At 45.0% G+C, this 13,164-nt stretch overlaps 1 protein-coding gene across 1 annotated transcript in view; it reads right to left on the bottom strand.

Moving 5' to 3' along the window:
* The window catches only part of LOC123765034 (platelet glycoprotein V), a 61,424-nt gene extending 49,000 nt beyond the window's left edge, over positions 1-12,424 (bottom strand). Inside the window, exon 1 of the mRNA XM_045753410.2 lies at positions 12,133-12,424. Coding sequence (XP_045609366.1) covers positions 12,133-12,222 — 90 coding nt within the window. The 5' untranslated portion in view covers positions 12,223-12,424. The remainder of the gene's footprint in view (positions 1-12,132) is intronic.
* Between the last annotated feature and the right edge of the window lie 740 nt (positions 12,425-13,164).

The raw sequence follows: 13,164 nt of genomic DNA, 5'->3' as shown, positions 1-13,164 counted from the left end.
TACACAATTATTGTTAATAGCCTCTTAATTAGCCTCTATGAAACTTCTAATATTATCAAGAAGTATTAAATGTTATTAGTGACCTCGCGAAATAAAGTCCACAAAATTCGTGGATAATCTCTCGCGAAATGTAACACCACGAAATCCGTGAACAATCTCGCGAAGACACAGTCACTAATTTGGCTGGATTCTATATTAGCGCTGTCATTTCACGAAATAACACGCCACCAAATTTCTGTGGGTGTGCATGAAACCGCTGACTAAGGCTGATCTGGGCTGAGGGAGGCTCCTGAGCTCCCACGAGGCAACGCCGCTGTCTTGACTGGCTTTGTTTAAATAACACTGCACTAGTATATTTAATGAATCCACTGGTTTGGTTAACTGGTTCATCCGGTACTAAGATGACCAAATGTGGGTTCAAAGGATCAAATAATCCGTCATCCGGTTCGAAGATGACCAAATAATGTGGGAACCGACCTGTGAGATTTATATTTATTTAATTTATATGAATTTATATTTACGTTAATTTGTATACTTCGATAGCAATTTGTATAATGATAAGTGGACTGTATTTCTGCAATAATCTCATAATCTCACAAATCGATCCTCTACACATTAGGGGGGGTTTATATTACACATATGCAGCCAATCAAATTACAGTAATAGCTACATACATTGATGAGGTTCCTTCTCTTATAGTACAGCAGGTTAGTCCACCAGGTATAACTAGAGTGTAGACACCAAATTATCCTCTTTGAGGTAGCTTCTATCACCCAGTAACTGGTGCACATAATCTTGTATCCTCGTCTTGACCTGTCAAAAGTGCGCTAGCTGTGAAGCCAGAATCCTATATATGACAAGCTATATCAGAGAAAACACTATACAGTACATGGAACATTAAAGACCTGGCTTAATTACCTTTAGTATGAGGCGATTTCGCGTTCTAACCGGCTAACCCTATATCCTGACATTAATGGCCATAAATGAATGATAAACGGGTTTCGGATAGACACTTAACTTGTATTTGTAGACAGCGTGTTGACAATGGTACACCTTTGGGTTCCATAACACTACGTCCAAGTAAATTTAACAGGAGCCGAATTTGCTCCCGTGTGAGCCTCTGGTCTCATATAAACAATGATGGCTGCCCTCCTTCCTCTGACGCCTGGCTTACATTGTCCACATTTCAGAAAGTGATAGAAGGGTCACATTTACTCTACTTTAATATTGATAATTAAGTTAATTTATATAAGATGTTTTTATGATGGTAAAGTCCAAAGACTAATGTATTTAAGAATAATTCCCAGCAGAATAGCTGGTGAATTATAATAGTATGTGGTGATGATATCCCGTTTTCTTTAGACGGTAATTCCACTACAAGTTACGTTTTCTATGGGTAACTTGTTTATACAACACAGCTATTATCTGTATGATATATTAAATGGTGTCGGATTTTCCGACAGCTAGTGCCCTAAAACAGGCCACAGCTGGTGCCTTAAAACAGACCACAGCTGGTCTTAAAACAGGCCACAGCTGGTGCCCTAAAACAGGCCACAGCTGGTGCCTTAAAACAGACCACAGCTGGTCTTAAAACAGGCCACAGCTGGTGCCCTAAAACGGGCCACAGCTGGTGCCCTAAAACAGACCACAGCTGGTGCCCTAAAACAGGCCACAGCTGGTGCCTTAAACAGACCACAGCTGGTCTTAAAACATGCCACAGCTGGTGCCCTAAAACAGACAACAGCTGGTGCCCTAAAACAGGCCACAGCTGGTGCCTTAAAACAGACCACAGCTGGTGCCCTAAAACAGACAACAGCTGGTGCCCTAAAACAGGCCACAGCTGGTGCCCTAAAACAGGCCACAGCTGGTGCCCTAAAACAGACCACATCTGGTGCCCTAAAACAGACAACAGCTGGTGGCCTAAAACAGGCCACAGCTGGTGCCCTAAAACAGGCCACAGCTGGTGCCCTAAAACAGACCACACCTGGTGCCCTAAAACAGACCACACCTGGTGCCCTAAAACAGACCACACCTGGTGCCCTAAAACAGGCCACAGCTGGTGCCCTAAAACAGACCACACCTGGTGCCCTAAAACAGACCACACCTGGTGCCCTAAAACAGACCACACCTGGTGCCCTAAAACAGGCCACAGCTGGTGCCCTAAAACAGGCCACAGCTGGTGCCCTAAAACAGACCACACCTGGTGCCCTAAAACAGACCACACCTGGTGCCCTAAAACAGACCACACCTGGTGCCCTAAAACAGGCCACAGCTGGTGCCCTAAAACAGGCCACAGCTGGTGCCTCATCTCGCCCACCTGGCAGCAGCAGCTGGCACCATAGTAGTAAGGGATCAACTGGGAACAAAAACAACACAAGAATGTAGAATAAAATAAATAAAAAATCACGTAAAAATAATAAAATAAAATCACAAAGTAAAACAAAATGACTAAATACGTTAAACATAGAGTAAAACAGAGGACAATATGTGATAGAAAGACTTAATACATTTACCAAATAATAAAAATAAAGACCAATATATGATAAAAAGTCTGAGCCCATTAAAAATACAATAAAAAGAAAGGGCAATACGTGTTAAAAAAGACTAAATATACATTAAAATACTATAAAAACTGGGAGAGGGGGAGGGGGGGGGGTTACAGTGTGAGATTAGGCTTAACGTGAAATTTTGAATCAACATTACAAAATAACTGTAACCAATTAACGTCCAAGACGATGATAAAAAAATGGGGGAAAAAAAAAGATAGTCTTTCTAAAAGTATAACAGAAGTATACAGAAAAAAGATAAAAAAAAAGATACTCTTTCTAAAAGTATAACAGAAGTATACAGAAAAAAGATAAAAAAAAAAGATAAATATTGCGCACAAGCCTCACCGCAAAAATAATATTGACCATAGTGATAAACGCCTCGTTCATGTACCTCTCAGACTTTAATTAGACTCAGACTTTAATTAGACTTGCCAGGCTATTAATCAGAATCGGGAATGATTCATGTTGCAATACATTCATTTGCAACTAACTAAATTACCCCCCCCCCCCAAAAAAAAAAAAAAAAAAAAAAAGATTTAGGCATGGACAATAAATGAGCGATAATTCGGCTTAATTAATCCATTCCGTGAATTCCCAGTAATGACTTAACTGCATTTAGTTCAAGCATCGGTGTATTATTTTGGAGAGACTTCGCAAATAATTTTTATAAAGAGTTAATCGGTCATACGGTATTTATGTCTGTTCGTCAGTGATGGTTTTTGTATGTCTGTCTGTCTGTCTGTCTGTATGTCAGGGTGAGACAGGAAGGTTCACAGTAGTCAGTGTGTGGGAGAGAGGCAGGTTCACAGTAGTCAGTGTGTGGGAGAGAGGCAGGTTCACAGTAGTCAGTGTGTGGGAGAGGCAGGTTCACAGTAGTCAGTGTGTGGGAGAGGCAGGTTCACAGTAGTCAGTGTGTGGGAGAGAGGCAGGTTCACAGTAGTCAGTGTGTGGGAGAGGCAGGTTCACAGTAGTCAGTGTGTGGGAGAGAGGCAGGTTCACAGTAGTCAGTGTGTGGGAGAGAGGCAGGTTCACAGTAGTCAGTGTGTGGGAAAGGCAGGTTCACAGTAGTCAGTGTGTGGGAGAGAGGCAGGTTCACAGTAGTCAGTGTGTGGGAGAGGCAGGTTCACAGTAGTCAGTGTGTGGGAGAGAGGCAGGTTCACAGTAGTCAGTGTGTGGGAGAGAGGCAGGTTCACAGTAGTCAGTGTGTGGGAGAGAGGCAGGTTCACAGTAGTCAGTGTGTGGGAGAGAGGCAGGTTCACAGTAGTCAGTGTGTGGGAGAGGCAGGTTCACAGTAGTCAGTGTGTGGGAGAGGCAGGTTCACAGTAGTCAGTGTGTGGGAGAGAGGCAGGTTCACAGTAGTCAGTGTGTGGGAGAGAGGCAGGTTCACAGTAGTCAGTGTGTGGGAGAGAGGCAGGTTCACAGTAGTCAGTGTGTGGGAGAGAGGCAGGTTCACAGTAGTCAGTGTGTGGGAGAGAGGCAGGTTCACAGTAGTCAGTGTGTAGGAGAGGCAGGTTCACAGTAGTCAGTGTGTGGGAGAGGCAGGTTCACAGTAGTCAGTGTGTGGGAAAGGCAGGTTCACAGTAGTCAGTGTGTGGGAGAGAGGCAGGTTCACAGTAGTCAGTGTGTGGGAGAGGCAGGTTCACAATAGTCAGTGTGTGGGAGAGGCAGGTTCACAGTAGTCAGTGTGTGGGAGAGAGGCAGGTTCACAGTAGTCAGTGTGTGGGAGAGAGGCAGGTTCACAGTAGTCAGTGTGTGGGAGAGAGGCAGGTTCACAGTAGTCAGTGTGTGGGAGAGAGGCAGGTTCACAGTAGTCAGTGTGTGGGAGAGAGGCAGGTTCACAGTAGTCAGTGTGTGGGAGAGAGGCAGGTTCACAGTAGTCAGTGTGTGGGAGAGAGGCAGGTTCACAGTAGTCAGTGTGTAGGAGAGGCAGGTTCACAGTAGTCAGTGTGTGGGAGAGGCAGGTTCACAGTAGTCAGTGTGTGGGAGAGGCAGGTTCACAGTAGTCAGTGTGTGGGAGAGAGGCAGGTTCACAGTAGTCAGTGTGTGGGAGAGAGGCAGGTTCACAGTAGTCAGTGTGTGGGAGAGAGGCAGGTTCACAGTAGTCAGTGTGTGGGAGAGAGGCAGGTTCACAGTAGTCAGTGTGTGGGAGAGAGGCAGGTTCACAGTAGTCAGTGTGTGGGAGAGAGGCAGGTTCACAGTAGTCAGTGTGTAGGAGAGGCAGGTTCACAGTAGTCAGTGTGTGGGAGAGGCAGGTTCACAGTAGTCAGTGTGTGGGAAAGGCAGGTTCACAGTAGTCAGTGTGTGGGAGAGAGGCAGGTTCACAGTAGTCAGTGTGTGGGAGAGGCAGGTTCACAATAGTCAGTGTGTGGGAGAGGCAGGTTCACAGTAGTCAGTGTGTGGGAGAGAGGCAGGTTCACAGTAGTCAGTGTGTGGGAGAGAGGCAGGTTCACAGTAGTCAGTGTGTGGGAGAGAGGCAGGTTCACAGTAGTCAGTGTGTGGGAGAGAGGCAGGTTCACAGTAGTCAGTGTGTGGGAGAGAGGCAGGTTCACAGTAGTCAGTGTGTGGGAGAGAGGCAGGTTCACAGTAGTCAGTGTGTGGGAGAGAGGCAGGTTCACAGTAGTCAGTGTGTAGGAGAGGCAGGTTCACAGTAGTCAGTGTGTGGGAGAGGCAGGTTCACAGTAGTCAGTGTGTGGGAGAGGCAGGTTCACAGTAGTCAGTGTGTGGGAGAGAGGCAGGTTCACAGTAGTCAGTGTGTGGGAGAGAGGCAGGTTCACAGTAGTCATTGTGTGGGAGAGAGGCAGGTTCACATTAGTCATTGTGTGGGAGAGAGGCAGGTTCACAGTAGTCAGTGTGTGGGAGAGAGGCAGGTTCACAGTAGTCAGTGTGAGATAGACAGGTTCACAGTAGTCAGTGTGAGATAGACAGGTTCACAGTAGTCAGTGTGAGATAGACAGGTTCACAGTAGTCAGTGTGAGATAGACAGGTTCACAGTAGTCAGTGTGAGATAGACAGGTTCACAGTAGTCAGTGTGAGATAGACAGGTTCACAGTAGTCAGTGTGAGATAGACAGGTTCACAGTAGTCAGTGGGAGAGAGACACGTTCACAGTAGTCAGTGGGAGAGAGACAGGTTCACAGTATTCAGTCCAGTCTCTGAACAGACAGACATGAGCATTGAGAGGATACAAAAAAAAAGAGTTATGAAGGGAGAGTGAAAGAGCCAGCATGAGAGGATACAAGAGCTGTAACCTCTGTAACCTACAGTGGCTGTCCATACAAACTGAACCATTCGTCACACCAGGAGAGACCTAGCCATGATCACGACGTAGAAGATCCAGAGAAGTACTCGCGAGATAAAGACACACACTTTGCCTCGGGATGGACTATAATAAAAGAAAATTATAGAAGCTGATTAGCACCGAAATGAGACGTAATTGGAAGTAACTCCATATATGGATTACAAATTAATCCATATAAGATTACACGATAAAATATGATACGGCTTATGATAATTCTTTAGCATGTTAGTAGTACTACGTTTTGCTAAGGGTATATAAGGACTAACCACATGTACGCGCACGCACGCGCACGCCAGCCCAGGGGCTGGCTGGCTGGCTGAGTGGACAGCGCTCTAGACTCGTGGACCTGGGGACCGGGGTTCGATCCCGGCAGCCGGCGGGAAAAACAAATGGGCAGTTTCCTTCACCCTGATGGCTCTGTTACCTAGCAGTAAATAGGTATCTGGGAGTAAGACAGCTGCTACGGGCTGCTTCCTGGTGTGTGTGTGTGTGAAAAGAGAAATATATGTAGTATATATAATGGAGGAAAACTAGATTAGTTAGAGAGGCGAATTCCAAGAGCTAATAGCTCAATTCTGTAGACACAAATAGTAAATACACACAGACACTGACGACATTAATGTGTGTCCAGCAATCAAGGAGAAGATAAAGAGAAGTGACAAAACACAGATGAAACATAAAAGGAAAAGCACTTTTGAGGAAGGACAAGAACAAGAAAAGGCACAGAGTACGACTTTTATATGTTGGACAAAGAAAAAGCTGAAGTTGGGAGGAAGTTTGTGTGTGTGTGTGTGTGTGTGTGTGTGTGTGTGTGTGTGTGTGTGTGTGTGTGTGTGTGTGTGTGTGTGTGTGTGTGTGTGTGTGTGTTTTACCACATATGTAAGACCAATCCTGAAGTATGCTGCTCCTGCATGGACTTCATACCTTGTCAAGCCTAAGGCAGAGTAGAACAGGGGGATAAGTTCTGCATAACGCAGGGTAGAACAAGGAAACTAGCTCAGTATAAGGGAGGATAGAACAGGTGAACAAGTTCAGTATAAGACAGAAGAGAACAGAGGGGCATGTTCAGTATAAGGCATTGTAGAACAGGGGAACAAGTTCAGTATAATGCAGGGAAGAACGGTGGGGGACATAGCAAGAACCTTAAGACAAAGATAAGTCACAGAGATGTTAGAGAAAGAAACATTTTAGTTCCAAAATGTGAGGAAATTAAATTGGCTATAAGGAGAGTCGACAGTAGCTCACACAACAGTCTCCAAAGTAGATATGATCAAAAACAGGAGAGACGGAAGTCAGGTCGCAAGGTGGGTCTGAGGAGCTAGCACTCGACACACACACACACACACACACACACACACATACACATACCAACAAACAACTCACCCATAGGAACCTTAGGTAGGCCTAGATAAACTTGAGATAGTCTGCAGATGTCAGTCATTCTCGGTCAGGTCGCCTCTCAAAATACCTCCAGTCACTGAACACTTGAACACTTCAGAGAACATTTTCACTTGAAAACATTTCCACTAATTTATAAATACAGTAGTTATGGATACAACTCAATTTCACATGTGTATATTTTGTCACGCCATTAATGCTGATTGTTAATACATCAGTAACAGTCTAATCAACACAATAATATTATTAGTTTGTATTATTATTGTTGTTAATTATCATCATTTTTAATACTATTTCTCTCCTCTTCAAGAGTTGATGTATGATAATAACTCTTAGTAAACAACAACAAGAGTTAGATTACAACTCTTGAAGTGTCACTACGAGCGTCAATAACTTTCCTTTTGAAGCCTAGTCTTAGTTAAAAAGACAGACAGACAGACAGAGATATATTACCATTTCCCACCAGTAAACATCAAGCTTAAACAGCACAGCCGCACAGTTCCAACATACACAAAGCACTCAGCTTCCATACTCTCCCCCACTCCACCCGGCAACCAATCACATCCGCCTCCCTCCACCGCTTAAGCGGGTATGTACCGAGCTGTGAGGGACGCCTCCTCTAAGTTATCATTACGGCCCAACTTTGTGTTAGGGGACATGCAAATTCCTCATATTTACTGTATTACACTTGAGCTTCCTAAGAACCTCCGCCGGTTGTGAGTCTGGGCCACTAAAGGGGAGACGCCAGAGGCTGTAAATTGTACAGATTTTAAACGAATGGTAATGTTTGGATGACGGGCGCGGGGGGAGGGAGGGGGGGATGGTGGCAGGCTGTGGGATCTACGTCTGTATTGTGTTGGCTATGCTGTGGGTATGGACATGTTTATATATGTTATGCTGTGGGTATGGACATGTTTATATATGTTATGCTGTGGGTATGGACATTTTTATATATGTTATGCTGTGGGTATGAGCATTTTTATGTTATGCTGTGGGTATGAACATTTTTATATGTTATGCTGTGGGTATGAGCATTTTTATGTTATGCTGTGGGTATGAACATTTTTATATGTTATGCTGTGGGTATGAACATGTTTATAGGATACTATATGCTCAGGAATGCAAAATTATCACGTTATGCTATGAATGAACATGCTTATATATTTTATTTTTACAGGGGAGTATGTAGAGGAACGGACATCTACTTTCTATTAGCTGGCTGAGAGCTTTCCCTTCTCGTAGCTTATAGTAAGCCTTACCCTACTAGTTTGCCCTGGAACACGACCCGCCAATTGGTTGGCAACCAGGTACCCAATTACTGCTGGGTGAACAGAGGCCAACAGTTTAGGATTGGCGCCCAGACAATCCTCCCCGGCCAGGACTCGAACCTAGACCAAATCGCTGGCGAAGCAAGTGAGTGAGTTACCACTTATATACCGCTATGCTGTGTGATGAACATGTTTCGTTTCAGGCCACACACATACGTGATATTATAGAATCTTTATTGACATGTATACAATTTTGCCTCACATAGGGAAATTCCCTCAGAAGGTCGTAATACAACAAGGATCCTGTTCGTATTTACTCTCACACACAACAGTGAGGATGCTGCTCATATTCACATGCCTATTACCCTAAGCAAGGTAACCTTACGCCCATTACCCTAAGGGCTCCCCAAGCCCATTACCCCTTACCAACCCCCCAACCCCACACATACACACACACACACACACACAGTAATTTAAACATGAGAGAGCTACAATATATATATACATATATATATTATTTTTTTGCTAACGTGAGGAAACAAGGCATAAAGTGAAGTTATTTTAGGGCTTACCAGGGGCTTATTTTCCAGCTCCCCGGACCTTACGCGGCCGTGCTTAGGGCCTCCGTGTCGTTCACTACAGCAATTGTCTCATCAATATAACACCCAGAGGACACACACTGTTTTGTTTACATACGCTTGGATCTGAACCATATGGCACAAATGGGACTTTTTACTCCCACAAGTATTTTGTATTGATACGCTCTCTTTCTAGGTCCTCGACTTTCAACCCAGGTTCGATCCCAGGGCACCTTGTCTTTTCAGCTGATGCCTCTGCCCACCTGGTAGTAAAAATAATAAGAACGGATTTGTTTTGTTCTTGTCGTTGACCGGAAGTTTCTTATGTTGGTCAGTGAGTACTCTCAGGCCTTGGTCAGTGAGTACTCTCAGGCCTTGGTCAGTGAGTACTCTCAGACCTTGGTCAGTGAGTACTCTCAGGCCTTGGTCAGTGATTACTCTCAGGCCTTGGTCAGTGAGTACTCTCAGGCCTTGGTCAGTGAGTACTCTCAGACCTTGGTCAGTGAGTACTCTCAGGCCTTGGTCAGTGATTACTCTCAGGCCTTGGTCAGTGAGTACTCTCAGACCTTAGTCAATAACTCAGCTTCCACATCATGCAACCCACATCAATAAACTAACTCCCAGATAGCTATAAATACTGCTAGGTGAACAGATGCACCAGGTGTAAGAAAACGCATCTAGACATTCCTATCTCACCCTGCAAGAGAATCGAACCCTGACCCAATCGGCAGCGAGTCCGCTGCGCAAGAGAGGCCTTGCATTTTTAATCAATACCGTTGTTGCAAGATAGAATAATAAAGTATATACAAAAAAAAGATTAATAAAGTATACAAAAGTGTAATCGTTCGCAAAATAATTTTGTATATATTTCCTGCCTACATGACGACGACTGAGTAATAAAAAAAATCTGCAAGCAATGAATATTAATGTGCGTTGTTCCAGCCAAATCAAAAAATATATATATTAACAAAAATATGAAATGTTGTCACGTATTGTGTCAAACATGTTAGATCATTCAAATGCAATAAATGAAAATGCATTCAACTCAAAAGCCTAAACAGTAACCGACGAATACATGAAATTCCCTTTCAAAATTTATTGTCGTGTATCCTACCTACAGTTTATCCAATACATTTCTCACTGTGACGTTTGACTTCACACAACGTTTGATATTGGTCCAGGACCTGATGATGGACCAGGCTTGGCTAAATCCTGGTCCATTATCAGTTGGGTAAATCCTGGTTCATTATCTGTTGGGTAAATCCTGGACCATTATCTGTTGGGTAAATCCTGGTCCGTCATCTGTTGGGTAAATCCTGGTTCATTATCAGTTGGGTAAATCCTGGTCCATTATCTGTTGGGTAAATCCTGCGCTATTATCAGTTGGGTAAAGTTAGCCTCAAGTGTCTGTTCCTTTACCCTTGAAGAGACAGGTATCTATCTTGTATAAAACAAAGAGTCTACAAGCACAGGCTTGTATAAAACAAAGAGCTTACAAGCACAGGCTTGTATAAAACAAAGAGTCTACAAGCACAGGCTTGTATAAAACAGTCTACAAGCACAGGCTTGTATAAAACAGTCTACAAGCACAGGCTTGTAAAAAACAAAGAGCTTACAAGCACAGGCTGATTATAAGGGACTAGCATTCCACATTCCGCACTTGACGCTAGGCTAGGCTACTGGCGCCATCAATCGATAATTCCGTGGCTCGGCGTTTCAATAATTCTCGTTGACGCTGAATGCAGCTGAGGATGTCGCCTTCTGATGTATAACTTGTCTTGCTAATGGAGGAAATTGCTTTGTCCGTATTAAGTGCCACTCGCCAAGAACAGTGTGTTAGGGATTTAATAGAGCAATTACGAAATCTTATTGGCGACTAATGATTTGCAGTCACCTGGGTGAGCGCGTGTGTGTGTGTATGCGTGCGTGCGTGTGTGTATTCACCTAGCTGTATTCACCTAGTTGTGCTTGCGGGGGTTGAGCTTTGCTCTTTCAGCCCGCCTCTCAACTGTCAATCAATCAACTGTTACTAACTACTAACTATTTTTTTCTCCCACACACACATCCCCAGGAAGCAGCCCGTAACAGCTGTCTAACTCCCAAGTACCTATTTACTGCTAGGTAACAGGGGCATCAGGGTGAAAGAAACTTTGCCCATTTTGCTTCCACCATCACCGGGATCGAACCCGAACCCTAGGATTACGAGTCCAGAGCGCTGTCCACTCAACTATCAGGCCCCCCAATGTGTGTGTGCGTGCGGGCGGGCGTGCTTGCAAGTGCATACCTGTGTTTAATTGAGGAGGAAAATGTAGCTACATATAAATACATATCCAAGTAAACACGTACATATGAATAAAGAACAAACACACTGAACCTCAACGCTGACAATTTCAACAGAGAGCAGAGCGTGTCTCCATTAGTGCAGAGAACCGCATAAACATAATTGAACTGTCGTCACGGTGAGATTAAATGCACAGAGTAATTCCTGTCCCACGCTCGGTGTTTCAGACCAGAGGAAGAGGCTGTACACCACTAGCGGGGTTTCGGACCGGGCTAGGAGGTTCGGCGCGGTGTTTCAGACCAGAGGAGGTGGTCCCGCGCGGTGTTTCAGACCAAAGGAGGAGGTCCCGCGCGGTGTTTCAGACCAGAGGTGGTGGTCCCGCGCGGTGTTTCAGACCAGGCAAGGAGGTCCCACGCGGTGTTTCAGACCAGAGGAGGTGGTCCCGTGCGGTGTTTCAGACCAGAGGAGTAGGTCCCGCGCGGTGTTTCAGACCAGGTAAGGAGGTCCCGCGCGGTGTTTCAGACCAGGTAAGGAGGTCCCGCGCGGTGTTTACCTGTCTCACCTCGGACTTTCATAGCGCTAATGTTTAGTCGTGCCTCTCAGACTTCCTCCGTCGCTCGCAAGACTGTCAACGCACTCTTACATATAAAGTTATTTCTTATTGAAATAAAAATACATTACTTCCCAGAATTACATATTAGTTAATGAAATCATTTTCCTTAAGAGATACACACATTAATGCCTACCCATGTTAATCTTACCTCCATTATCCAGTATTTCCAGTTCATCTTGTTAATGTAATTATCCATGGCTGGCCGGACGTCACTGCTACTCGGGTCCTGGAGACACATGCCAACTGTCAAGTTACTCCGCTGATAGTTATCAAACTCATATCCATGTTAATCCCAGACGGAGGCACTGCACTGAAACTTATCCGAGCGAGCGTCGAGGCCGACAGGGAGTCAGTAATTGTGTGGCTCAGTGAGGAGGAGGAGGAACGAGCCACAGCGGCCTCCTTCCTCTCTGACGGCTGGAGGGAAACTAACGCGGAGGATAACTGGGGGACCTCAGGCTGACCGTCTGCAAGCGTGTTGCCATCACCGTCGCTTTGTTTCCCCTTCCATGGTGAGAGAACTACCTCCCTCTGTCCCCCCTCCCTTCCTATCCCTCACCACTGGCCCTCTCTTCCCTTCCCTCTAACCCCCCATTATCCATTCCCTCTTACAACCTTCCCTCCCTCTCCCTCCCAACTCCCAGTGCTCGTCATCGATTGCCTTTTCGCCTGTTGTCTAAATTCCTAGCGAGAGATGAGTCAGAGTGGCTCCTGAGGAGCAGGTCCCAGGAGCCAAAGGGGTGCTGCCACAACCTGTTACTCACATGGAGGGCCACTCATATCTCTAGGGTGGCAATTGCAACCCTGAGACAAAGGGCCGGCTGGTTCACGTTGCGTATTTATAACATATAGACTATCGCATTTGGCGTGAATCTGTATTTAAATATACTTTGTCACGCTGACGCTCTTCGAAGCTGTGACCTGTAACGCGCGTCATTCACCGTCAGCCCGAACAGTGACCCTCCCTAAATCAAAGTAAAACACCATACCTTGGTCAGGGATAGGTACACAGAGTATATCCCATTTCTCCGTGTATATAAACTGTGTATACGTTATACTCTGAATATATCATATAGTATATACCTGCTTGTTGGTCGGCACGCTATTATGGTGGCCATAATAACCCTCATACGGTTGATAGGCCTTAAATCCAACATCAAACCAAACTATTCCTACCCCT

Source organism: Procambarus clarkii, chromosome 29, assembly GCF_040958095.1.
Source record: "Procambarus clarkii isolate CNS0578487 chromosome 29, FALCON_Pclarkii_2.0, whole genome shotgun sequence".
Lineage (NCBI taxonomy): Eukaryota > Metazoa > Arthropoda > Malacostraca > Decapoda > Cambaridae > Procambarus > Procambarus clarkii.
The sequence above is the reverse complement of the archived record's forward strand: the minus strand, read 5'-3'. Positions and strand labels throughout refer to the sequence as shown.